Source organism: Camelus dromedarius, chromosome 14, assembly GCF_036321535.1.
Source record: "Camelus dromedarius isolate mCamDro1 chromosome 14, mCamDro1.pat, whole genome shotgun sequence".
NCBI lineage: Eukaryota > Metazoa > Chordata > Mammalia > Artiodactyla > Camelidae > Camelus > Camelus dromedarius.
The window spans coordinates 51,207,791-51,235,059 of NC_087449.1; the positions used below are offsets into that span (position 1 = coordinate 51,207,791).

Sequence of the window (27,269 nt, forward strand, 5' to 3'; positions counted from 1 at the left end):
CCATGTGCAAACTCAGCAGCTGTAATTAGTATTAGTTTCAAAGAAAGGCTTCTCAGGGGTAAGGAGTTTGACCAGCTGCCCAGAAACCACTAGCAATGAGTGATACAGTCAAAAATAAAGTGGCAATACTACCCAAGGCAAAAAACAAAAACAAAAACGATTGTAAACCAACTTTATCAGATCTGCATCCTAGGGACACTTTCACTCTCATATTCAGAACAAAGGTCCTACATTCATACAAGACTACATTTCAAATAAATCGTTTTTCAAATAAAGGTCAAAATAAGTGGCAATATTCAAGTGCTATCAACTTCATAAAGAAAAGCAGAAAACTTGAGTACACGACCATTTATTTTCTCACAGGCAGAAAAAGCTCTGAACCCCTTAATAGGTTAGGTGGAAACCACGACTTCCAACATTTTGGGTCTCTATTTACAAGGCTAAAGATAGAAATTACGGAAGGGTGCAAACCAACCCACATTCATTAGGGCTCACTCTAGGTGAAGTATTATGCCAAGTGGAAGTCCTCTCCACAACTCCAGAAGACTGATCTATATAGTCTATGAAAATGGAGGAAGAAATGAGGTGGCCAGGAGTTTTGATTAGATAAGTAAGTCTCCACCTACATGAGGAATAAAAACCCCACTTTAATAATCTGTTGTAAAGAACTGCTTTTTAAAAAACACAAGGGGTGGTTTCTATCTCCAATAAAAAGAACCTTTGTTCCTTGGAAAAATGGGGCTGGGGCACTGAAAATACAAGACTAGCCAGGAACATCTTATAGTACCAGAACATTAAAGAAGGGCTCCAAAAAACATTGGGGGCATGTCAAAAAAATACAGAAGCCAACTTGAAGACTAGTCCAATGGCCAAAGCTGGGACAGTATGAGCAACAAAATAAGTGACAGCATTGACCCATGGAACAAAATACCCCTGAGTCCATACTGATACCACTGAATAAATAAAATGGGGAGAAGGGACAGCTCCTCCTTACAGTAGAATTCCAATTAGTATAAATGCAAAAATAATAGACAATAGTGAATTAACATTTGGCAAATGCCACAGTAATACTTGTTCCAGGGAATAACAATCCAAAGATGTCAAAATTAGTGAACCAAAGATTGATAGTTTTAAAGTATATCCCTCCCACAAGTTACTTATTACAAAGGGAAATTCAGTAACTTCACAGTGGAGAGAAATCCCACAAACACCACCTCACCCAAGTGATCAAAGTTAACATCACCAGTAATACATATGGACACTATGTGTCCTGATATAATGCACTGAGAAGGGCACATGATTTTAGCAGTATTCCTACCAAAAAATAACTTCAACCTAATAATGAGAAAATATTAGGCAAGTTCATTTCAAGGGTATTCTATAAATAACTGGCCAGTACTCTCCAAGTGTCAAAATCATAAAAGATGAAGATTGAAGAACTCAGTCTACAGACTAAAGACAACTAAAAGCACTATGAGATCCTGGATTGGATGCTGAGCCAGAAAAAAAGACATTGCTTGAGCAACTGACACAATCCAATAAGGTCTGTAGATTAGTAAATAGCACTGTATCGATATTTACTGTTTTTTGATAACTGTCCCATGTTTATGTTAAATGTTAACATTTGGGGGAAGCTGAGTGAAGGGCATATGAGAACTCATACTGCTTTTGCAAAATAAATTTTCCTTCAAATGGAACATGTTGGGGGAAGATAGCCAATCAAATATAACTAAGACCAAATTAAGTGAATGAGATTTATACATGTTTGCTGACATTACAGGTTCAAAATGCTTTGAATTAACACTGATAGCACGTGGTAAGATTGTTCAGTTTCCCCTCATAGTCAACAAAGGAGAAAAGTAAACAACAATGGCTATCCAAAGTCTTACATTAGCAAATGACAGAACAGAACAAAGCATTAAGGGCAAATAGTCAACAATTTCCACTGAGAATGTTGTCATTAGCAGTTAAGAGAACTAGTTTTGCTCCATTTTGGGATCTTCACCAAACCAACTTTTGGACCAAACTCTTAAGAGTGAACATAAAGTTTTGTATACTACATAAAAGGCCAATATGGTTTAAAAAAAAAAAAACAAAAAACAAGCAAACAAATCCAACATCCTGACTCCCTCAACATTCAGGGAGAGCTAGGTGAGCAGCCTTATTAAGGGATCCAAATTCCTTTCAGTTTGTCCTCAAAGTCACCAGTATTTTCTGTGTGATGTGAAAATAAAGACTGGGAAGCACTGGCTTTAAACACTGAGGCATTAAAATTTCAAGCTGCAAAAAAGTGTCTTGAATACTCTCATATCCAACCTGAATTAAAAAGGTAGGGAAATCTAGGTTAAGAATGCTTCTGAATGTTTTTCTCAGAATTATTTTCCCTTTCAAAGGTGAAATACTAAACCATGAAGCCCATGGGAATCCTCTAAAAGTCACAGAAGTGTCAGCTAAAATTGAAAACCATGAATGTTACATTTCTAATTCAAAACTGGGCATCTTCAAACTGATGAAAGCACAAGACTCCCCAATTTGAAAAGAATGTATTTCAAAAAGCCTGGCAAATAGGAATATCTAGGCATATTGTACCATGCCTCAGGCAAAGTTCTCAACTCAGTGTCAACAATAATGCTAATTACAAACCAGCATTAATTTTATCATGCCCTTGATTTAGTAGCCTAGGCTACTGTAGAATACGACAAATAAAGTCATCCGATGGCAAAACACTGCCCAACAGCATTAAAAACTCATTTTCAGAAACTTTTCTTATTATAGAAATTTTCACACATTTAACTAACTCTCCAAAATTGGGACATCTTAAGGGCTAATAATCTTTTAAGGCAGAGAAGCCCCAAACCTTAGGAAATAAACAAGGGTGAATCAAATACCATTATGGTTATATGGTTCACAAAGACCCAAGCTCACTGGAATTCCTAATTCTTGGACCTGCACCAACGTGGAATTCTGTCTAAATAAGTCATATTTCAGATTAAACACTTATACCCTTCATACTGGGCTCTACCTACTTTGCACATAAGATACCTGGCCAGGTTTCTACAGGGTTATTACACAGTGCCTGGCACCTAGTAAGTACTCACAATCAAATATTTGTTGAATGATTTAGCAGCGGCTCTACCTTCTCTGGGAAGTACCCACAAATAAAGAATTAATGAATATTGGCCCACCTTGCTTTGCACCTCAGAGGTCGTGGTTATCCAGCCCTGGGTACAAAAGCAAGCCTGAACTACTTCATCTCAGTGAACTTTCTAAAAATGGATGCTGTCTCACCTCTTAAAACTCCTTATACTCCAAAGCTTGCATAAAATATAGCAGATCAAATAATACTAATAAATGGTACTAGAAGTGATGCTCAACAGGATCTCACGTTTATTGAGAAGTGATTAATGGTAAAAAGAAAGGCAATGCCCTTTCCTCATTGGCTGAACAGGAAACTGAAGAAACATTCACTACACGTTTTACAGTATTTTTCTCTTCCAAAATGCATTTCTGTAAACAAGTTTTTACCACTGTTCTTAGCTTTGAAATCAAATTAATCCTGACTTAATCAGTATAATGTACAACAGAACATTTCTTAGGACTCCTAGTACTTTACTTTGAGTAACAAAGGGTCAGAGAAAATGAACCACCCTTGAAGACACAACCTTGGGTAACACTGTTAAATTCTCCAAGACAAAAATTCTTCATAAAAATGTTCTTCCAGTTCGGAAGGGAAAAACCAAATTCCCACTTTCTGGGGTGGAGGCCCAAAACCTTCGAAACTCAAGTGTTCTCCAAGTGCAAATGTCAAAATGGGGGGAGGAAAGGGTTTAAAAATTAGAGAAAATTGTATGCACTTACGGACTTTAAAATCCGAAAAACATAGTAAAAAGACAAAAAAACAAAGCATTATGCTCTGAAATCACAACCAAAGCCAAAATAAAAGGGACATTTTTCACCTAAACTACCTAGAGGGATTTTTTGTTTAGTTTTTTCTTTTTCTTTTTTTTTTTTTTTCATTTTCCAGTTAAGTCCTATGTCTTTTGTGAAATTCCAATACTTAAACTGCAAGTCTGCAATTGTCTCTGAAGTCAATGAAATTAAGAAAAAAGTCCTAATTCTCTTGAAGGTCATTTTTCCTCTTAGGATATGCAGATGCAACCGTTGCTGCAGTCTGTGCAGAACTGCCTTTTATTTCCCACGACCTTGACGTTCCTATAGAAGTTAAAAAAAAAAATTGAAATGGTTAGTTAAAACTTATCTGAACATGTTTAAGAATTAAAACTTCATAGAATAATCTCAATAGAAATTTAATGATTTGTGCTAAATAGAATATTTCCCACAAATAAAAACTGACTTTTACTTAATATTTGAAACCAAAGTAACTAACACTCAAGCATCCCAATTAATACAAAATTATTTTTCTTTGACTTTAAAATACTTAATTAACTAAACAGATTTGTCCTCCTATTGCAGTTGGTTTAGGCTGATGTGTTAGTCCCAAAAATATGGGCCTCAATAACTCAAACATGTATCAATGGCCTACAGAAGGGAAGCAGAATATATAGTACACAAACAAAAAAACCTAACCGTACTAGAATCATCCCATATTAGTCCCAAGGCCTTAGACATATTTATAAGCCTCAATTTTGCTTTTTTTTGTGAAGTGAGGATATGTATCTGGGCTGTGGGAGAATTAATGAGCTGACATACAGAAAGCTCTTAGTCCACAATAGGCGAGAAAATCCTCCTCTTCCCCTACGAAGAGTTTAAAATCCACTTAAAGATGGATTTTGAAACTGACTGCAGTACTTTAGTTTTCTCTGAAATAAATCTAAATGCTCATTTTCTTATTTAGAATCATTCTTTAGGAGCCTTTCATAAATTTATCCTAAACAGCTTTCCACTCTACACTACCTCATGTATTGCAATTTTTAAAACTATGACTTAATCCATATGCCTTTTAAAGCAAAAGTATTAAGTAAGGAGCACAAAGACCTGAACTTATACACAACTCATCAATCTACCTGAGTAGCGTCATTTGCTCCTATTCATCCTATGGTAACTACAGTTCTGAAGTTAAGTATGATTCCTACTAAAGAATAGCAACTACACTTATGAGTTTCCTTGTTCCAGGCAATGGATCCTCATACCACCTGGCAAAGACTGTATTATTCCTGCCTTAGAGATAAGAAAACTAAAGCTCAAAGCTCAAAAAAGTTACCTGACCAAGGTTACCTAAGAATCAAGAATTAAACCTAGGGCTGTATGGCTCTTTTCCTACACTATGTCATTATAAATATTTATGTAAAAGTCAACAAAGTGAGGCTTTGTGAGGAACTGGCTATCCTATCACTAAATTACCCTATGTATATAAAAACAACTATTAAGAAAGAACAGTTATCTTTTTGTGATGTCCCACTTCACATATCTGGAATTCAGGGATAAACTCATCAACATACAAAGATCTGGGACATTCTTTTTAAAATAAGTCATTTTGAAATTTCAAATTTAATAAAATTAACTTAATAAAATGATTCACTCACACTCTACTTCTGGAAACCAGTCAATTCAGTAAGAAAAAAAATTCAATCCAACATAAAAGGGATCTCAAAAGTTTTGATGCTCCTGGGCTCCAGTACTGACTCCCCTTTCTGTCCTTCCTATATACTCTCCCAAAAGTTTCGATAATAGATATATTATATTATTTGTATTAGGAAAATCACAATTAAAAAAAAAAAACCTCCAGCATCCATCACAATGAAACTTCCAACAGCACCTCGATTTTCGTAACATTCTTAAACTCATCTACCTAGTTTTGTCCTTCATAATTTGGATGGATACCATTTATCTAACCTCTCTTCTATTGCTGATCAAACCTACTCTGAGGTTTAAGATAATCTGGACTCTGCTATGTGTTTGATTAAGTCCCATTCTTATGTTTTTAAGCCAAGAATGCCTAGCCTTCTGTCCTTCAAGGTACAGTTCCAATCCCTTTCCTTCTTTGAGACTTCCTTAACCACTGCAGCTTTCAATGTCCTTCTAAATCTGCATCCACAATTTAAAAAATTAAACTGTACTGTATTGTTTCATATGAAATTAGTCTCAACTAAACCAGAAGCTCCTAAAAGCAAAGAACAGGTCTTCAACTAACCTCACACACAAACTTGTGAGTTTAGCAGAGGATGGTAAGTTACAACTGACTTTTAAATAAAATTCTGGTTCTCATCACAAGAAAGAAAATGGTGATGAATGTTCACTAAACTTATTGTTGTAATCATTTCTTAATGTACACATATATCAAATCATTATGTTGTACACCTTAACGTTATGTCAATTATTTCACAAAAAAAACTGAAGAAAAAATTCTGCATATCATCTTTTAATGTAATAATAACTTCAGAAATACAAATAAACTTATATGCCCCAAATGATCAAAAGAAATTAAAAACAGCACTGTGAAACTGCACTTACTACATCATCCCATTTTTTTAAACACAAAATTTATTCCTCTTTATAATGTGATACTACATCCCACATATATCTGTGTTCGATTCTGCCTCAAACGTAACATCAAACTATTTCTGAATCTTAACTACACAATAATAACAGGGCAAGTACCACCTATGTCCTAATGAAACCTGTATGACAGGTTTACTTTAAATTATGGAAATTACAAGTGAACAAATGACATCAGCTGCCTTTATCTCCTGATCAACAAAGAAAATATCACATTGATACACTTCAGCAAGCTGACTAAATCGCTCTATTTCCAAATACAATTTTGATGTAGACACAAAAAATAAGCTTATATATTTACAAATAAAAGATAATATCCATTTTCTCAGAGATTTTAAAGATACTCAAGCATTCACACCATACTATTTTAAAGGTAAAATGAATTTGGCACCAATTTAAAAAAACTATAAATGTTTCACAACATTTTAAATACTAAATACTTCAAACATTTTTATTTAAAAAAAAAAAAGGGTTGGAAACAGGAATGAATTGGAGGATCCTGCTTAAAGGGCCTCCCAACTGTCTAAATCTGACAATTTGAGCATTGCATAATCTTAATAATAAGTAAACAATTATCACAGTAATATCTGAACTAGGCAAGAATTAGCAATGGATGCTATATCTAAAGGGTGAAAATTTGATGAGGAGCAAGATATTAAGAGTCTCAATCTATTTTCCCACTTAACTAAAAAGAAAATAGTACCTTTACAGTGGAAAACCTGGCAAATACCTTAAATAGGTGATCAAAGTTAACATTACCAATAATGGCATAAACAGACATCTTATACTTCCTAATGTGATGCACTGAGGACACAAAATCACTTGTGTTCCTGCCAGAAAAGCATAATCTGAATGTACATAATGAGGAAAACTTAAACTGAGGGATAACTACAAAAATAAATAGCATATACTCCTCAGAAAGTCATGTCATAAACAAAATGGGTAAATGGGTGGAGTGTAGGTGTGTATGTGAGTATAGCCACTGTAGATTAAGAGACTAAAAAGACATAAAACTTAGAAGATCTTGGACTGGAATCTGGACCACAAAAAAATTGCTACCAAGGACATTAAGACAACTGGTAAATATGAATGAGATCTACAGACAAGACAATATTGTGTTAATGTTAAATTTCCTTATTTTGGTAACTGCATTGTGGTTATAAATGCATATTCTTATTCTTAGGAACTACACAGCAAAATAAAATATTTAGGAGAAAAGGGCATGAAGTCTGGAATTTACTCTCACATGGTTCAGAAAAAAAATACCCATCTTCAAAGAGAATAATAAAGCAAATGTAAAATATTACATTGATAAATCCGGGTTAAGAGTATATGGGAGTTCTTTGTACTATTCTTGAAATTTCTCCGAGTTTGAAATTATTTCAAAATAAAAAGTTAATAAAATGGAGGAAAATATGAGTCTTCATTTAATTCTTCTGCAAAAATTGGTTGTATTATAAAGCTATGTTTGGAGGGGAGGTTACAGCTCAGTGGTAGAGTGTGTGCTTAGCATGCACAAGGTCCTAGGTTCAAATCCCAGTACCTCCATTAAAAAAAAAGAATAAACCTAATTATCTTACCCCCTAAAAGAAATGAAAAAAATTATTTTAAAAAACCTAATTTATGTTTAACAACTCGTAAAACTTTGAAATGTTTATTTCCTCATACCTACACTAAAAGTCATCAAACACGAGGGGATTTTAGCAAAACAAACAAAAAATCTGCCTTGCAGCTTTTTATAATGAAAGTCTTTTAGAATGAGAAAAGATGGTACACAGAGGGAGATTACACAAGGACCATTATTTTAAACCACTTCTGGACATTAAAACCTTTCAGGTTTCTACGAAAGACTTCTCTTACAGCAGGTCTTCTTTCACTTTTGTGACTATTTCCTATTACCACCGGGAATTCCACTAAATACTTTGACCGTTTATGGTCAAAGGATTTCACTTGTCAGCTGTATTTATTAACATTTCCAATCAATCAGTTGTACTGTGGTAATAATTAACAACAACAACAAAAAAGCTCGGGAGGTAGGGATGGGACAGGAGAATGATGATGGATACACAATAAAAGGAAAGCAGTAGAACATATAAAAGCAAGCTGGGACCTCCAATGGGTCCAAGCCCTAACCAAAATTGCCAAAAGCACAACATGTATTTGTGTCTTGGTAGACACACTCCAGCTTTCAAACAAGATGCTACCGACACACCATACATAGCAGAGGAAGTGGTACAAGCTGGTTTTCCCCATGGTGGTGTCACATGCAGCATACCTACCACCTTTTTTAATCTAGCGCCATGTGTAATAAGGCAGCTACAGTGAGATCTGTGGTAGAACAGACTGGAGTGGCCAGTCTAGGTTAAGGTCCTGTGTAAGATCTTCAAGCACAACACAAAATTAATCATGAAGTCCCAATTAACCAGAAAACAGCCCAAATGCTAAAAAGAAGGAAAGATGCATTCTGAGAGTTTGAGGAAACTATAATGGTAGTTAAGCAAAAAGCAGAGGAAAACAGCAAGGCAAGATTTTACTGAATTCATACTTCCTCCCAAAATTCCCACTAGAACATTGATCCTAATCTTTAAATCAGTCCACAATCTCACTGTTCACTGTTCAACTGTCACTGTTCATTGAAAAGACTAAAGAAAAAAATCTTAAATAAAGATAAATTTAAAGATATTAACTAAGAATGTATGAACCAGGCAGGGGAAGAAGTCTTTCAGCCTCAGTATCTTGTCTGTCACTTAAACAACTAGAGGTGATACTCATACCATCCATCCATCCCATCTCAGCCCCTCCTCACTTTACATCTATGATTATAAAATACAAAAGTTCATTTGTAGAGGAAATACCTAAAAGCCACAAGGTGGCAATGTTAAAGTCTGCACACTTGAAATCCCTTCCTATAATATTGTAAATCCGTTTATTTATTATTCCTCTATTTAGCTTAATATCCCTTCATTTCAACTACCACCCCTCTCCCCGACTTTAAAGTGGGCCATAAAATACAACTGAGGCACATTTATATTTACCTGTTGGGTACAATTTTACTACCTTTAAAATCAGATGTTTAACACCCCCCCCCAAATCAAACCTACTTAATAGCCTTAACTAATTCTTCCTATGCCCCCATGGGCCTTGATACAAGAAAACACAAACTCCAATGCCCCTGGCTGAAAATAAGAGAATGCTTAGATAGGCTAACATGAAAAAATACGACTACACTAAATTCACTTTCAATGCCTTATATAGTTTATGAAAGCAATCTTAATAGTCTCTGATGCTTTATGAGACTGTATGAGTTACATGAGTCTACTGCCAGAAAGACTGAGTTTATGTATAATTAATACTGTCTTCCACAGGTGAGGGAACAAAAATATCTCCAATTTAAAGCAGGTCTATAATATTTAAAACATATTCTATCTTCTCACTCCCTTTTGAGTTTTTCTAGGTGCAGAAATAGACGCTTAACTGGAATGAACTTCTGAGAACTGACGTAGGAGCACCAAGATGAAGTAAATGCACTAACCAATAACTTTGCCTAAGGAAATTTCCAAATTCTGTTCCAAGACTGTTAATTAGTAGCTGAAATCCTATGTACATTTCCCCAAAAGGGTCTGAAGTAAAAAGCCTACATAACCTACTATTTTCAAGGCCCTGAAAAACATCTAATGACAGAACAAAGGGTAAGATAGTAAGACAATGGTAATAAAGTACATTAACATTTTTTCAGCTATTCTTTGAATTACTCCTTGGCTCTCCATTAAGAATTAGATTTGAATCAAAACTAATTTCACAATAAAACCAATAAGAATGAATCAATCATTATAATATGCTTTCAGCTATCTGATAAATGATATCATAACCTCCAGTTCTACCTTCAAAAATTTCCAGTCAAACCATCCTGAATACCTCCAGTGATACCTCTCTAGTCCAAACTACTGGAATCTCAATAGGACTTTGCCACAGCTTCCTCTTAACTGATCTCCCTTTCAGTCTTGTGCCCTCTTCAGTCTATTCCAAGGATGGGATGCCAAAACAAAAACCCAGTAGCATTAAGTACCACGCCAAAAGTTACTGAAGAATTTGATGATTTATCCAAAATAAACACAGGCTATGTATGTATTTATATATATACATAAATTTACAGGCCTGAGATTATGGTTCACCAATAAGCATTCATAAAAGACGTATCTGTAAACACTTCACTTGTATATATAAATTTAATCCTCCTAACAATCCAGTAAGTTTTGTCCCCTTTTTTCATAAAATACTAAGGCTCAGAAGTTTATTTGCTCAAATCAGTGACAGTAGCAGATATGATACCAGGTCTTCTTGTAGAGCTCCTGGCCTTTTCACTACTATGTTAACTAGTCCATGGAATCTAGGATTCATGCTCTATTGATAATGTCAACCTAATGTATACATAAACCTAAATTTTTTTAAAGGCCCATTATACATACTTAATAGAATTCGTTCCCATATCGCAAAAAAAAAAAATTACTTTTAAAAAGTAGTTAACATCTTAGTTTGGGCAACTTCAGTATGGCTAGTAGCCACCAAATCTTATTGCTTAAAATTACCTAACTCTCTAAAAAAAATTACTGTGCTCACAGAAAGGAAGATACAATAAAAAGAACACTAAATATTATGTAAAACTTGAAACATTAAGGCTTCTTAGAAGTAGCCATAATGCCTATGAGGAGATTACAGCATTAAGTTACACGTGTAGGATATTAAGCCAAAGACACTGTCACCTTTTAATGAACAAATAGTACATGTAATTAATTCTTGGCTCATAATATTGATACCTGATAAAAAAAATACTATTACAAAGACCCTTTCAGCTTTAAGGTAGGCCACAGTATAGATAGGTACAACCAGGCTTATCAGACACGTGCGAATTCTAACACTGTTTCCAAATATGAAGTTTTGAGACCAGTAAGTAGACCAGGTGGAGGACTGCAGTGCAAGGAAGAAACTGCAGGAAAAAAATAAACATGAGGAATTTGAGGTGGGGGACACACAAAAACTACCTAATGACATCCATAATTTATACACAAGCGAAATCACCTATAGAGCTGTAGATAAAATGCAGATTCTAAGGCCTCACCTCCAAAGATGCTCACTCAACAGGTGAGGAACAACAATCTGCAGTGTAAATACTCTCAAGGTAACGTGTACAAACTGACAAATTTCTCTTCAATTGTTTCTAATCATTTTAATACCTAGGAACTTAATAAAATTTCAGTTTAGCAAATTGAGGGGTGGAGCCAGTTACCAGTATTTTTGTAAATACTTTCCAATTTTTGGTTTTTTTGTTTTGTTTTGGAATTTATACTGATGCTCTCCCATCAGGTCCATCCTGCTCCCCTCCGCCACCCTTTGCAGGTTTATGGACTCCAAGTACGTAACAGCTGTCATAAATGACTGAATTACCCAAGAACTTGTCTAGGATTGTAGGTCTGCCATTAAAATGTGGTAATCTTGCAGTCTGTGTACAAGAGTTAGGTAGCCTAAGACTTTCCCACTCACATTATAACCTTTAGAGTAATTATCCAGAGCTATGTGTTCTCCCTTATTCCTGCTACCTGTCCTTAGTAGCAGATCTCACAAGATTAGGTAGGGTACATCCAATTCATTCCATTCTGATGCTTGTGATGAGGGAAGTTTTAAACCTAAGTGTTTAAATAAAGGTTCATTTTTCTATACATTTCCTATATACAAACTCTTCTAGACCCAACTCAAATTCAGTCTTCCATAAAAATGCAATCTCCAGTCCTAAATGGTCTTGCTATTTTCTTCTTCTATACTTGGTCTCATACTGTAAAATCAGCACTTTTAACATACACTATCCTATACTGTTTCACTTATATTCCCTCCCTATGGCTAACTGGAGTTAAATCAGTTCAATTAGGGATTACTTATTTAGCAAGGGATGAAAAGCACTAGGGTACTATTTATTGAGCCAGTTGTTACAGTCTGTATTACCTAGTTGATATAACTAGAAAAATTTGTTCTGAAGGAGGTGGCAGCAGGATGCTAATTTAAATTGAATTATCTGTTTCTGTGGAGAAAGACAGAAAGGATGATCTCAGTCTACCACACTCAGCCTTTCTCCTTGCTCATTTGCAGACTTACAGGATTCAATGATGAAAGTGATCACTTTTATTTGTCCTAATTCAGGGAACAGAGCTTTTCGCCTCCTCTACATGGAACTCCTGAGCAGTGCAGGTATCAGTCCTTTATCATACAGTTCTTTAGGCAGTCAAAGCCAATGCTGTAGCCTCCCCAGCTCCTGTGAGATGTCTTCCTAAGCCCTCCTTCCCCCAAGACTAAATAACCCAATACACCTAGATGACATGCTGAAGCGGCAAATTCCTTGTATTTCTTCAATTTCAAGAGATTCCCTCACCCCTACTTCCATGCAACATTCCTCCATTCAAAAAAAAAAATTCATGTCATCTAGTGGGTTCTAAATTATGCTTAATAGTAGAGATGCTTCAGAGATCTCCCAGGGAAAAAAAAATTACATTGCTGAAAACTGTAACAGGACCAAGCTTTACTTCTTGCAGATAAGCAGAATAGTTCATATCTGAATAATTCTTGGTTTAAACTATTCAGAGTAAATACTGAATGATTCCAGAATTGCTAACTACCCCTTGTCCCACAACGTTGTCCCCAAAGTTTAGAAAAACAGCATTTCCCCCAGATCAATTTTAGCCGTATCAAAAACAGAATACTGACATTTTTAATATCCAACTGTATTTCAGACATTGTTACATGGCCTAATTTACCAGAACAGCCCATACTAGCTACATAAAAGCTGGTCTTCACTAAATCTCTTTAAGGCCTAGAAAAGACAGCTTGGAAGACTTTGCAGGTCAGGAAGGGCTGGAACAATACAGAAACAGCAAATACAGAGTCTGAGGAATGATGCAGAGCCCAAAACCTTCAAACCCCTAACAAAGCATTCTCATGTTACTTTTATTCAATAGACAGTGGTTGGCCATTTGCAGTCATCTGCTACCTCTCTGCAGTTTCTAAGCTGATTATATCCCACTCCCTGAAATTCTACTCAAGATATAGCCCTTTCCTTGTTCTCTTTCTCAAGCTCAGATTACTCCCTCTCAATCTTTCAACTGCTTCCTTCTTTAACTCATCTTTTAAACTGTTATTTCTGAGGGTTCTTTCTTTGGCCCTCTTCTCTGTGTGCTGACTCTCGACTGCACTGCGGAAGTAGAACATCAACTCTGCTTCTTCCTTAGCTTATGTAACTTTGCAAAGGTAATTACTCTTTTCTGTGCATCTGTAAAATTGAGATAGTTGCATCTATCTCACAATGACAATGAAAATTTAATATATACATATATATGTATTAGACACTATATACAGAATGTTCAATAATTTGTCATTATTTTTATTACCAATGTTCTTGAGTATCAAACTTGTCTTCACCCTATACTGAGGGCTGAAAACTTCGAAATTTCTATCAACAGATCTCTCTCCTGAGCTCCAGATCCTCTCACTTTACTGTCCCACAGGCAATCCAAATACTATTTCCAAAAGCCAAAATATCTCCAAACTCTAACCTGCTGCTCATCCCATATTCTCTAAGTTTTCCTAAATAACTAATCAGCAAATATATATATTACATTTTTCAACGCTAACTTCCCCATTCCCATTATCTCAATTGAGGCCCTCATTTCTCCCAACTATTATAAAAACTTCTCATTTAGTCGCTGAGTCAAATACACCTTTGACTTTATCACTTATCATTCTTTTCCATGTTAAAATTATTTTACCAGCTAAGCTTCCACAAGACCCACTCTTCTATTTGGCAAATACCTATCTCCACATATCACATAGTGGTCTATGGGCTTTAGAGCTAGAAACACTGTGACTTTGGGTATAGTTCCAACATATTTTCACTTATCATTTATTTAAGACAAAAGTAGAATAACAAAGATATATGTCAGAACTTTACTGGCTTGACAATAACTTAAGCAACTTTCTTGCTAAATTGGATAATTTTTAAATTGTAGAAGACTACTTCCTTAAATTTTTGTGTCATTCAAAATGTCAGGAATATAGACGTGACACACTCAAGTTTAATCTGCATTAATATTTTCTCCATCACTTTAAATCTAAACAAATCAAGAAAAATTAACTCCTGATTTGAATATAGCATGTCAATTCCCACGGCATCAATAACATGGTTGATTTCTAACTACCAATGGATATCACTGAACATGAGGCTTGGATATGCAACAGAACATCATATATTGATATGGCTATAACCTCAAAAGTGGTGAATTTAAATATCACAGTTTAATGGTAATAACAATGGTATTCTAAGTTTATGGAGTTTAACTGTAATTTACATTATAAACTGTAGTTTATAATGTAATTCAACATAAACAGAAAGGCATTTAAATACCTTTTAACACAATGTATTTATTTTTTAAGTTTAGGTTAATTTGTTTAATGACTGCATTTAACCACTAGCTTGCTAACATTCTCAAAAGCTGAACAGCTGGCTCACAATTAGCCAGTTCCAGCACATCATCGGACTTACGGTGAAATAACAAATCCACCACTTGTTATCTATGAGACCTCTCTGAGCCTGCTTTCTCATCTGAATATGAGAATGATGTATTAGATGAGATAGCTAAACTTTTATGTTTAGCTATGACGCTATGTGCCAAGTACTGTGCACCATTTGAATGCTTATTATCCTCTTACTCGTTCTATTTGACATATTTCAAATGTTATTTCCTCCATGAAGTCTTCCTTAATTTCTCCAAATTTATCACTTCTCCAGAAAGCAAAAACATTTCTGCATCCATCTACTACAGCTCTTATTTCATATTTTATCCATTTTGTTGTCCTAACAACACTGTCTGGTACTAAGGCAAAGATGGCACCTTGTTTATCTGTTCTAGCCCAGCAATTAATATAAACATTCGTTGAAAGATGGATACAAAGGGCATGGTTCAAAGAGACCCAAATTCATGTCATCTATTCTCTTCTGGTCCTCCTTTTAGGGAGGCTACAAAAAGGCATTTTATCTACCCACAAAGAAGGCAGATGATGAGTAATACAAATAGAATTTTCTCAACCCTTTTGGCAGAGAGACAAGTAAATTCAACCACAAAAGATATAGACGGCCTTAGAATTTTACAAAAAGTTCAGGCTTGCCATCCGATTAAAACAGGATGCCTACTCACTAGTTCTGAAGAAGCAATTTAAAACAGTGGTGGAGTGAGGAAATGTTAAAAAGATATAAAAGAGAATATATTTGGCTAAAGTAATGTTTTCTTCCTTTCTGATTTTTTGTATCACTAAAATTTGGATAATTAAAATTTTTTAATAAAGTTGAAAATGGAGCCAAAGTGATTACCTCAAATATTTTTTAACAAGGGACTAAATGTCCAGATTAAAGGGTCAGGAGGGAAAAAAAAGGCTGTAAGAAAAACACATAAACAAAAAACACTTCCTTATAAAGAGAAATATTAATTTGTGTCAACGTTATAGGAAAACTAGATTTAAAAAAAAGGAAGAAACATTTCTCTTGAATAATCCCTTCTATGTTCCTTTACTAAGTCTTGTACTAAAGGTACAAGTTTAGGTAACATAATAAACAGTAAACACATTAAGAAATAACTACCTAAATGTCTCATTTATACTAGGATTCACTGAGAATCCACCAATCCTGTCTGTCATCCAAGTCCCAACCTCAAGTCCTTTCTTCTATTTTTTTATGCAATAAGTATTTAAGCCAGAAATTAAAGAACACAAACAAAAAGGTTCTCCTTAAAAGACCTGTTAGGTACCATCAATTCCTCTCTATTAAATTCAAATGTTATCTTGGGCCATGGGACCCTCTCTTAATTCTTGGTTTCTCTGATCTAAACTGTCCCATGTGTGAATCTTCTCTATATTTTCTAGTAAAAGTTCCTTTAGTCTCTTCCTGAAATCCTATGACTAAGAACTCAACTTTTAGAAGTTCTTTTTATTTACAAAAATCTTCCTCCCTATAACCTGTATTCAATGGTTCTAGTGCTGTCTTTGGCATGGAGAATAAACCTATCAGAGTTTTTAAGCATCTGATAACAGCTATCATTCCCCTTCTAAATCATCTCTACTAAGCTAAACATCTGCTAAACACTAGGATGAGAAATAAGATAACATATACGAAAAGGAAGTCAGCTGTATATACAGAGTAATGATACCTATTATTACCAAGTACTGGTTCACCCTTACTTCAAGTTTCCCATTGCGTTTCATGGAAGGGTTACATAAAGAACCTCCATCCCAATTCAAATCACACCTTACTTGTCATTCTTTTAAATTCTACTTTTTTTTTTAAGCCAACTTTATCCCTATCTCAGTATATTCCTTCTACACCCAACAAGTTGCATAAACATTTCATTAAACTCCCTTTTCCTAATCTACTCTCCAAACTTCCCTTTTGGGAAACCCATTTCACAAACTCCAATTAGACTTGTTCTCAAACTGCATGGGAATTCCTGTTTCAAGTTATTATCTATACAGTATTATTATCAATATAGATTTGGGCTGTTCTGAACCCATGTTCACTTTCCTCAAAACACCTCTGGCTATATTCTATACATCTTTCGAGGCTCAGTTCAGAGATCACTTCTTTCAGTATTCTTCTATGATCAATCCACCCACATCCCAGGCTGAGTTAGGCAAATTGGCACCCTGCGCATACCTTGAGAAAACACTTTGTTTTGTATTGTTACCTGTCACTAATGTAAGGCTCCCTGACAATGTACTCCTAGTTTCTCTGTAGTGTCCAGCACACAGTAAAGTTGTTCAAAGAAAAGATAAATACCTTCATTTCAATTCTTAAAACACCATAATAAATTTTCAGTATATCCAAACACACTCTAAGTCACCATTTTTAGGTCTTCTGCTTGAAAATAGTAATTTTAGAGATATTTAAGAAATCTTGCTATTCTCACTCAATAATGAAATTTTTAAAAATATACACCTTAAGCTTTTGTCATGATAATCACATCTTCTCTGTATCTGTCTCTCTTCCAAACCCCCATTAGCTTTCCATTTATTCAGAAAAATCATTTACCCAAGTGTCTAACCAAGTCTAATGCTGGGATAGGCTTTAAGAGAATTAGGCAGTCCTCAGTCCCCTCTACTAGACTACTCTTATTTTTACCTAGAGTTAAAAGGCAAAAACTAAACTATTTTAAATTCTCCCTTTAAGCCAGACTATTTCAAAGTTGAGACAGAGGGAAAGGTTAATGGACTATTTGTCTTCTTCTGAATAGCTGACAATAATTCTCCCAGCAAAAAAAAATTTAAGAAAAAGGTCCAAATGGCAATATGTATCACAGTCAAGACCTTCAAAAAGCATACATTCTTTCACCTAGCATTATCATTTTAGGGTAAGTGTGAATCAATGTTTGTATTTTAGGATGTTCACTACAGTTGCTATTTTACCTGGAAAAGAATTATAAAGAAGCTGACATTCAATGACATGGATTGGTAAATAATAATAAATCTATGACAGAATACTATTAAGCCATCAAAAGCGACATCACAGAAGAATATTTAAAAACCAGGGAGACGTTCTAAATAAATGCAGAAAGTAGGTTACAAAATAGTATCTGAAGTATTTAACAAAGTAAACCACATATTAAAGATGTCATTGAAATCTGCTGGAAGTTTCAAGCCAGAAAGATCCAAGATATCCAAGCCAGACAGATCTTGAAGGTTCTGTTACTGAATTAAATCATATGACAGAACAAGGCAAAAATGGCTGCAGTTCTGCTCAGTGTGTTCTGCCAAGAAACATGCCCAATCATGGAACTTTAGAACAGCTGTGACATCATTTTCAGGATGAAGTTTTAAGTATTTCCTTACTGACTGAGGTACCATTTGGCAGGAAGATTTTTGCAATCTTGTACATAGTACCAAGGCACGTATATAAACACCCCACCTAAGGGAATCTACTGTCTCAATGAGCTAACAGTCTCATTCTCCTGAAACTTGTCTTGGAAGCCTTAAGACTGGGAGAACAGTTTACAGTCAGTTATGTAAGGATGTTAAAAGAAAACAGTGGGCGACAGAGAAGTAAGGCAATACTGACTGAAATGGTAACTGGGTTTAGAAGCAATCATGGGCCGTTCCTGAAACCCTGCAAGCTCTTCTTACAGAAGGTAAACTAAAAAGTAATCTGACACAAGTATAATCGAAGCTTTTATTTTTTATTTTTATTTTTGGTGGTTTATTCACCAGCCTGAGAACAATTAGAATACTCATTCACCAAGTCTTTATGGAAAGGTTTTAAGACGGATTCCATTAGTTGGCTTAACAAAGACCCTAAACCTTGATTATTATTACACTCACTCAATGAGAACACAAGGCTGGTCAATTTCAACATATGAATCTTACATCTACTTAAGAAGTTCAATTATCACTCGCTGAACCACTCAAGTGAATTTAATACAAACATATACTTAATTAAAAGTGTACATAAATTAAATCCTCAAACTTGCTACTTCATTTTTAAATCCAAGCTTCCCCACTGGCTCTAACAAATACAAATTTTCATAGCAGCAACACTGTACATTCCAAAAAAAGTCCTGTCTTTGTCTTCCTGCTTTTAAATCACAAGATGTAGGACAGAACGATGCAGATGAAAGCAAGCAGATTTACAATATGTGATAGATTATTACGCACATTTCAAGTAGTTAAACCAAGCACCTGGATGTCCCTCACACGTTAATAATCTGCTATGCCACTACAGGATTCCTAAAATGTCACGATCCTCTTCCTTGTTCCTCTAGAAACAGAAGCCTATGAAGACATCCTTAAAGCTGTTCAGATGATTGGCAAAAGTAATCAATAAACTATCTTTTTCTACAAGATTATGGAAGACTAAGTTAAACTGCTAAATCCTGGAAAAGGGGAGAGTTTAAAGGACTAAAAAAGAGCAAGCTTTTGACAGTCAACTTTCCAATAATCTGGCTCTACTTCCCCAATAGTTTCATCATCACTGACAAGTATCAATTCCTTACTTGTACACACTGGAAGATAAGAGTCAACCATTCTGCTTTAGTCAGACAAACATGGACTTCTGATTCTGTATTACAGAGGTAGAATCTACCAGAGTCCTCCCCCCACTGCTCAAAGGACCAAGTTTTTATAGAGGTGCAAATGCTTCCGATCCTAGACTATACAAGATCCCTATGAATTAATGACAAATTCATAGGAAATATATTTACAGAAGCTTGTTTTGTTTTTTATTTTACATTTGAAACTAACCACTCAGAATTCTATCACTAATATATACATGCTTTTAAAAACATTTTCTCCTTGCCATTATCTTTTCACCTACTTCCTATACTTAAATATTTAAATGTCTAAGTTCTAGACAATAAATGATCTGCCCCAACCAGTATTTTACCATTCTCTTATTGTCCTATAGTTTACACTCAACACACAGAACCAAGCATTACCAACTCTTTAGTGTGGAACTATTCTCCATCACTCTGCCCAAGATTCCTACTTGTTAACAGAGGAAACAAGAAGGCGAATCTTAGGGATACAACAAAATGTTAAGAGCAAGAGGTCAGCTTTTTCTGGATTATCTGTTTTCCAAGTTTTATATAATAAACATTAACTTTCCTAATGGGAAAAAGATATTGGGAAAAAAGTAATTAAGCAGAACACTATGAAGGACAGGAGCAAGGAAAAAAGTTGAGAAACATCCTCTTAACACTGCCAGTAGCAGAAGACAGGCAGAAAAGAAATGTCAGGGCTTGGTGAACACCAACTCTTGAAAATAACCGCGTACCCCAGTTAGGCCAAAAGTTAAATCCAGTTTTTTTTAATCTTCTCTGCCATATTACAGCCTAAATCTATTCTTACTTTCATTTCCAGTTCTGTCACTTCAATCATTCCCTTTGCATTTTTTTCACTCATTCTTCATTCTGTATCACACAAGGTCAGTTCCTCTATGCTTTCTGCTTTCCTTTAATTTAAACTCACACTTCTGTCCTACATTAACGTTCCCACATTCCTTCACACTAACGTTCAAATAGTAAGACCAATTATCCTTTCATAAAGGCTTGAACTGTTAAGTGATACTTGTGTTATTTAAAGAGCTTTCTGTTACTAACGTTTCAGTATACTTCTCCTGCTCTCTAGCTCATACTCCTTCCCTAAAAGTCTTAAGAAGAGTAAGCTGGTTACCTTTTTAACACTTTCTTCTTCCTCTTGGCGTTTCTCATAGTGTGAGAAGTCATCAAAAATGGAAGTGGTGTGCTTGTAGCTGGCTATGATTTTCAACACCTGCTTAGCCTTTTCCAGAGGCACTTCCTGAGTGTCCCTGGAGTTGGTCACTGGTTTATTCTCATTGTTCTCTAGGCGAATGTGTCGCAGTTGGCTATTGGGAACGTCCTTCACAAAAATCCACCTGACATCAAAACGACCCTTCCATTTGTCCTGGGACCACACACCTGCACATGTGTTGTAGTCCACAGCAGATTTCATTTCTGCAACGCCACAGAAGTGTCCACTGCCGTTGACACTGAAAAGTAAGTAAACGGGGCCTTTCCCGTTCATGGAGCGATAAGCAGCATCCAGTCTCTTGTTACCATGCTCTGTGCTGCACCAGATATTATACTTAATGGAACGGTGGATATCGTCCTCAGAGTAGCTCTTAATGATGAAAACCCGGCCATGTTTCAGATTCCAGTCAAAATCCTTGGGGTTATAGTTATTAATAGATCGCAGCTTCTCCAACACTGGATGAGGTTCTGAAGGAGTAGATCCAGATCCAGCCTGAGATTGTCCTACTCCATTACCATCCACCCCATTATGACCAAACCCACTGCCACGGTTCCGAGGTGCTACCCAGCGGGTTGGCTGAGCCGCCTGTTGCTGCACTGAGAGCTGAGCAGGCTGTGGTGGAGGTGGGGGCAATGGCTGTGTCTGTTGCCCTACTGATGCCTGAGCCACTGGTGGGCTATTGTTAGCCTGCTGACCAACAGGCTGGGGAGACCCCTGGGTTGGCTGCTGACCTATATTCTGAACCAAAGCCTGTGAGGGTGCTTTTGCCACAGGACCCTTGTTATCCCAAGTTCCAATATCCATGTTATGCTTTATTGGGGGTGGTGGAAGACTCGACCCTGCAATGCCATTCTTGGTCTTCAACTTGGGTTGCTGTTTTGCAGGCTTGCTAGCAATATCAGCCCAAGATGCTGGTTTTGGAGGCGCAATGGTAGCTGGAGGCAAACTATTGGAAGCCACGATGTTGCTAGTAATGGAACTACTACCAACAGCAGAGCCTACAACTTTTGGAACATTGCTTGCAACTTCTGTGCTACCCAACTTCAGTGCTGCCATCCCTTGGTCTATAGTATTCATGCCAGGAGCCTTATTGAGGGTCTCACTGGCAAAAGCTGACTGTCCATCAATCATGGCTCCACCTAAGGAGCTAGGTGCATAAGCATAATTGCTACTATATCCAGAGCTCTGAGTAGACTGTCCCTGAGAACTGTTATTTCCCCAAGCTGAGAAGTCAATCCCACTGGGAAAGAAATTAAAACCATGCTGACCAAGAAATGGAGTGCTACCTAGAGCTCCTGGTTGTCCAAACATTGCATCTGGTAAGAAGTGAGGCTCTCCGTTGCTCAGCTGTCCATAAGAAGTTAGATAGGGCATGGCTGTGTCACCCCCAGTAGACCAAGCAGCTTCACCCAAAGAATAGGAGAAGCCAATGGAGGGACTGTAGTAACTGGGTAAGTAGGAATCTGACATGGCAGTATATGCATTATTCTGTGGAAAGAAGGAAAAAAAGCCAAATTAAAACTAAACACAAAAGTAAATAAAACAACAATCAGGACCATTTCCTCTCCCAATTATTCTTACAATTCAAATGTTTCAACTATTACCATAAAAAAAAAAAGCAGAGTGATCTTTTCAGATGTTCTCTTCCCATAAATTTGCTGATATTTTTATAGTCTAAGATATTTGGTTTAATAATTGAAATGTTTAAACATTTAAAATTATACTGACATACAGTGAACATAGATAGGCTTTAACTTTAAGCACACTTTAGAAAAGGGAAAACCCAGCACCTCACCAAGTTTAAGCCCTGCTCTACAGAAGTGTTGAGATGATGCCTTTTTTAAAACCACCATCTCTGGACTGAAGGACTGGAAATATTGGCAGAACAGGAGTGTTGAAGAGTTTCTTATTAACACAATACTATATAACAGAACAAAAAGAACTGGAAGTTCTTTCAAGTTCTATCCCAAAAATCTCTGCAGCCATTCCTCAACCATAAACCAAAAAGCAATGTTCAATACATCTAGTTTACAGTGTAGCCTCTTGACAAATCACCTGGGAACATTTACAGATGCCACTATTTAATTATAACCTGGAAAGGAAATGCACAGTGGCTTCCAGTAGATTCAAAACTAAAAAAAAAAGTGTTGCTTTCTGTTCTGCTTCACATATAGAAGATTTAGCTGTAAACTGAAATGCACACCCAAATTTTCCATTAAAAACAGGAATGTAATTCTAAAGACACAATACAATCCATATCTTTAAAAAAGGAATCATCCTTCAGAATAACCACACAGTTATATGTAACTAGAAGATAGATTACTTTATAAAAACATTTTTAATCTTACGTTCATTTGTGCTGACAATATTTTACCTCCTTTTTAATAATTCCTATAGCTCACAGAATAGGCCCATAATTGAGGAGCCAGAATAACACAGAATGGGTCTCTACAGATGCAGATACGGCTCAACTCAAAAACAAAGTACTTTACCCTAACTTCAAAATAGCTCTGGTATCCTAAAAACCCATTAACTAGTCAAAAAGGGAATTTTGTTCTGAAGAGACTTGAATGACCATAACCATGTTAGGCTGTTAGTCTGTATTACCAAAGCCATTAGTACTTCTCCCTAACCACTAAAACACATCTTCTAGAGATGAAATATTTCAACTAATGCAGTTTGTTAAAAGGTGGTGCTTTTCTCTGCCAATTTAAAATTCTCCTCTAAAAAACTAGGTCTTTCACGCATACCCTCAAGTTTAAGAGAAATCTATTTCTCGAAGATAGTGTTATAATTTTAACAGCCCCAAATTCATTATTCACCCTATACTTAACATGTTAAGCCTGGAAGAATTATTCCAATAAGGTGATGAAAAACTGGTTAAAAAGTAGATGAAATACTCTTGACATAAACTAAAAAGGACAAAGATTCTCTACTCAAGATTTTTAAAACCCTCCCAATTTTTAAAAGACATTTAAGCTTTAGTTTACTTAATAAAAAACAAATGCACTTAATATCACAGGTTATGCCATTATATAGCTGAATGCCTACACCTGAACTGGCAGGTTCCCACATGCCCCTGAGCTCAAAAATGTGAATTACACAATGTTTCACAAGGACTACCTAGAATTATGTTTCCAAATGCTCCCACTCTCCCTGTTACAATGATTATGTAAGCAAACTACTTCAATAGCAGGAACCCATTAAAAGTTCATTCCTCTACTTCCTTCCCCACTTTTCCTGATTAGCTGGTTGTCTTCTGCAAAAACTTTTTTTCCATCATTTCCTTAAGTGGTTTCTACAGTTTTTAATATTATATAAGGGATCAAAAGTTTTATGTAAGAATTAGGCCCAAACATGGCCAAGCACTAATATGTCAAGTTTTTCAAAACTATTATACGTATCTTTTAGGATATTTTGAACAAGTTATTATCAATTTTCCTTCTGGTTTATTCGTCTAGAAATTATATTTATTAGCTGCAACTTTGTGACTATGTCTTTGGGGGCAAAAATTATTAATACAAAAGAACTGCCAAATCAAAGAAATTTCTATGTGCCTATGTCATGCTCATATATGAACCTATATGCAACTAATCTTCACATTACTAGACACATTAATTGCAAAAGCTAGAATTCCATCACTCTTGATCTCTGTACTAAACATTATTTTATCTTTCTTTTAACTCCATTTTGTAAATCCTATAGCTTAAGTGAGAAGCTAAACATATATAAAATTAGTCTTCAAAGATACAGATACAGCTCAACTTGAAGAAGAGTACTCAGCTCCAAAATAGTTCTGATAACCTAAGAACCCACTAACTAGTGACCAGAGGAAAGGAAGAAGAAATCCAGTTCCGCAGCACTAAATAAAGTTCAGGTGATTTTGTCAGCTTTTCCCACCATATAATAATCCAATTTTCCTAAAAGAAAAAAATGTTTTGGGGGTGAAAATTCAAAAGAATATTTAACACTGGGAAGTATCAAGTTTGCACTGTTATATCCTTGGTGAGGAGGAATTACTCAAACAAGTGTTGCTGTTTGCACTACACTGCAAAATGTTATCAGTACTAGACTCAAGAGAATGGTATGTTTGTTAACAACAGAGATGAAAATCTTAATGGCCTGTAACGTTTGCAACAACTGCTTTTATAACGTATTAACTGGTATGAAGAAAATCATCCCCTGAAAATGAGATTTATTGATAGAGCAAAGAATAATGGTATGTTTCATCCTGATCAAGAATGTAAATGGTTAACTACTCACGGGCCTTGCCTGTGGACTCAAGTAAGGTTCAAAATCATCATCATTTAATCCATCCTTTTGATGTACAGATCCATTTTGTACTAAAAGAAAAAAAATTCAAATTAGGAGTGTCTCAAGCGTACAACTCACTCTCCAAATTAATCAAATACCTCCTAACCAGAAACCTTACTAAACGGAGTAAGTTTGGATTTCAAAAGGATAAAGATGAGAGTGAATGCTGAGCAACTGAGGAATATCCGTCAGTGAAAATGTGTTCCTCCACCCGGAGCAAGTTGATCTAAAAAGGTCATTTTATTGGCTCCTCTGGACTTCAATTCCCTCCCGCTTCCCCTCCCCCATCACATGTGAGTACTTCCAGAGTGTGATCCACGAGGATGAAAAACAAAGGCCTTCTAAGACCTACAGGAAACTAAAGACCTGGGACATTTCAAAACCGAATCCACCCCCACCCCTAATGAATTACTCCTTGTTCACGAAAAAGCTGTTCGCCAGCTGCAGGAACACACCGAAAGGGTCAAATACTCCAGTGTGCGGCACCTGCAAACTAAGAGGCTCCCGAAAGGTCCTCCCCGGGGCGCTTCCCGAAGACCCCGCCCCCAACACCGGGGGTCCCCCCTCCCAGCCCGGGGCCACCGGCGGAGTCGGGCTCACCTTTGTTTCCTTGACCTTTTGGTCTCTGCGGGCGAAGGAAACGTCGCCGAGAAGCAAGTCGTCCGAGGAAGAAATGGAAAAGGAGAGACAAATTAAAGCCGGGCCCGAGAGGGGAATAAAGGCGCAGGCCTGAGGAGACGCGTCAGGAACGCGGGTGAGGGGAGGCTGAAGATGGGAGGCGGGGGAAGCGCGAGGCCGCCGGGGCCCGCGGAGAGAACCGGGGACGCGCCACAGACAACGCGAGGGGACCAGAGCTTCAAGGAAGGGGAAGGAAACAAGACGAAAAACGCGGCCGGCTGAGAGGAGAAAACGCGGGGCGGCCGGCGGACGCTGAGGCCCGGGGAGAAGCGCGGAGAGCGGACCGAGGGCGAGGCGCTGGGCGCGGCCGGCCTGAGAAGCTCGAAACCCGGCCCGCGAGAGGCGCCGCCTCAGCCCGGCCCGACCGGGGGCGGCGGGCCCAGGCCTAGTCGGGCTCCCTCTCGCCTCACACAATGGCCGAGGCATGCGGGCCGGGCCTGTACCTGCTCCAAGAGGCTGCTGGCCGACATGGCTCTCGGATCCTCACGGGTGGCGACGGCGGCGGACTCTCCTCAGGGCAGCGGGCGGCGGATGAGCCCCGGCAGCGGGAGCAGGCGGCGCGGCGGTGGCTTTTGTCCCTGACACTCGGGGGCCTCGGCGGACGCAGCGAAGACACAGCGCGCGGCTCGGGCTCCGGCTCCGACTCGGCGACGCTCTAGCCCGAGCGCTCAACGCCCGTCTCTATGCCTTTACGCGCGCGCTCGGCCCTCGCAGCAGAAATAAGGGCGCCGAGCGGCGGAGGCGGACGGCGCGCGCGGAGCGACGCTGACTCTCACATTCACTCACCCACGCGGAAGGAGCCCGGCGCGAAGCACCCCGGGAAGGAAGAGGCGGAGCCGCAGCGCCCTCTGGTGGGCTGGAGGAGCGGAAGCGGCGCGCGCGGCCTCCCCGCCCCCACCGCGTCGGGATTGGGGCCTAGGAGGGTCGGGGCGGCCAGGGTCGCTCCACGAGGTTTTGACTAACCCCCGGAGGGAGTAGCTTTAGCTTGAGAAAACCCACAGAAGCTGTATTTTCACTGAGGAAGCGACCCCCAAAGGCTGAAAGACCTTAAAATAAACCTGCATCCCAGCTACAGATGGCACCCCACCCCCATATGGGAGGGATCCCGAACAGGGGTCACCGAGCCATGAGGGAAAGTTCGTGGGGGCCCTGCCCCGAGAAAGACACGCCCCACCCCAATGTGGTTGTCCTCCTCTATTAGCTGACTACAAAAACACTGCCCAGAGGATAAAAATATCTACAAAAAATCTGATCCCCTGAGAAAGGAACCCACTGTTTTGCATTGCAGGGAGGAGAATCTACAATTTTTTTTAGGGATGTCGCTGGCCCCCTTGATTGTTAAAACTGTGGACTTTATTTCCAAGAAGAACGCACTTCACACATGTAACACAAAATTTTGCAAGTTCTTTCATCGA

At 37.5% G+C, this 27,269-nt stretch overlaps 1 protein-coding gene across 2 annotated transcripts; it reads right to left on the reverse strand.

Moving 5' to 3' along the window:
• Window positions 1-333: 333 nt before the first annotated feature.
• YTHDF2 (YTH N6-methyladenosine RNA binding protein F2) lies at window positions 334-26,643 on the reverse strand. 2 transcript variants are annotated; one of them, XM_031464506.2, is made up of 5 exons: window positions 26,298-26,643; window positions 25,777-25,801; window positions 25,126-25,205; window positions 20,764-22,350; window positions 334-4,212 (listed from the first exon to the last, which is right to left on the reverse strand). In XM_031464506.2, the coding sequence occupies exons 1-5, from the start codon at window positions 26,322-26,324 to the stop codon at window positions 4,189-4,191; spliced, it is 1,743 nt and encodes a 580-aa protein (XP_031320366.1). In that variant the 5' UTR covers window positions 26,325-26,643; the 3' UTR covers window positions 334-4,188. The 2 variants fall into 2 exon arrangements, with proteins under 2 accessions (XP_031320366.1, XP_031320368.1); XM_031464508.2 differs by having other exon boundaries at window positions 334-4,214; window positions 20,767-22,350; window positions 26,298-26,642.
• Window positions 26,644-27,269: the final 626 nt, after the last annotated feature.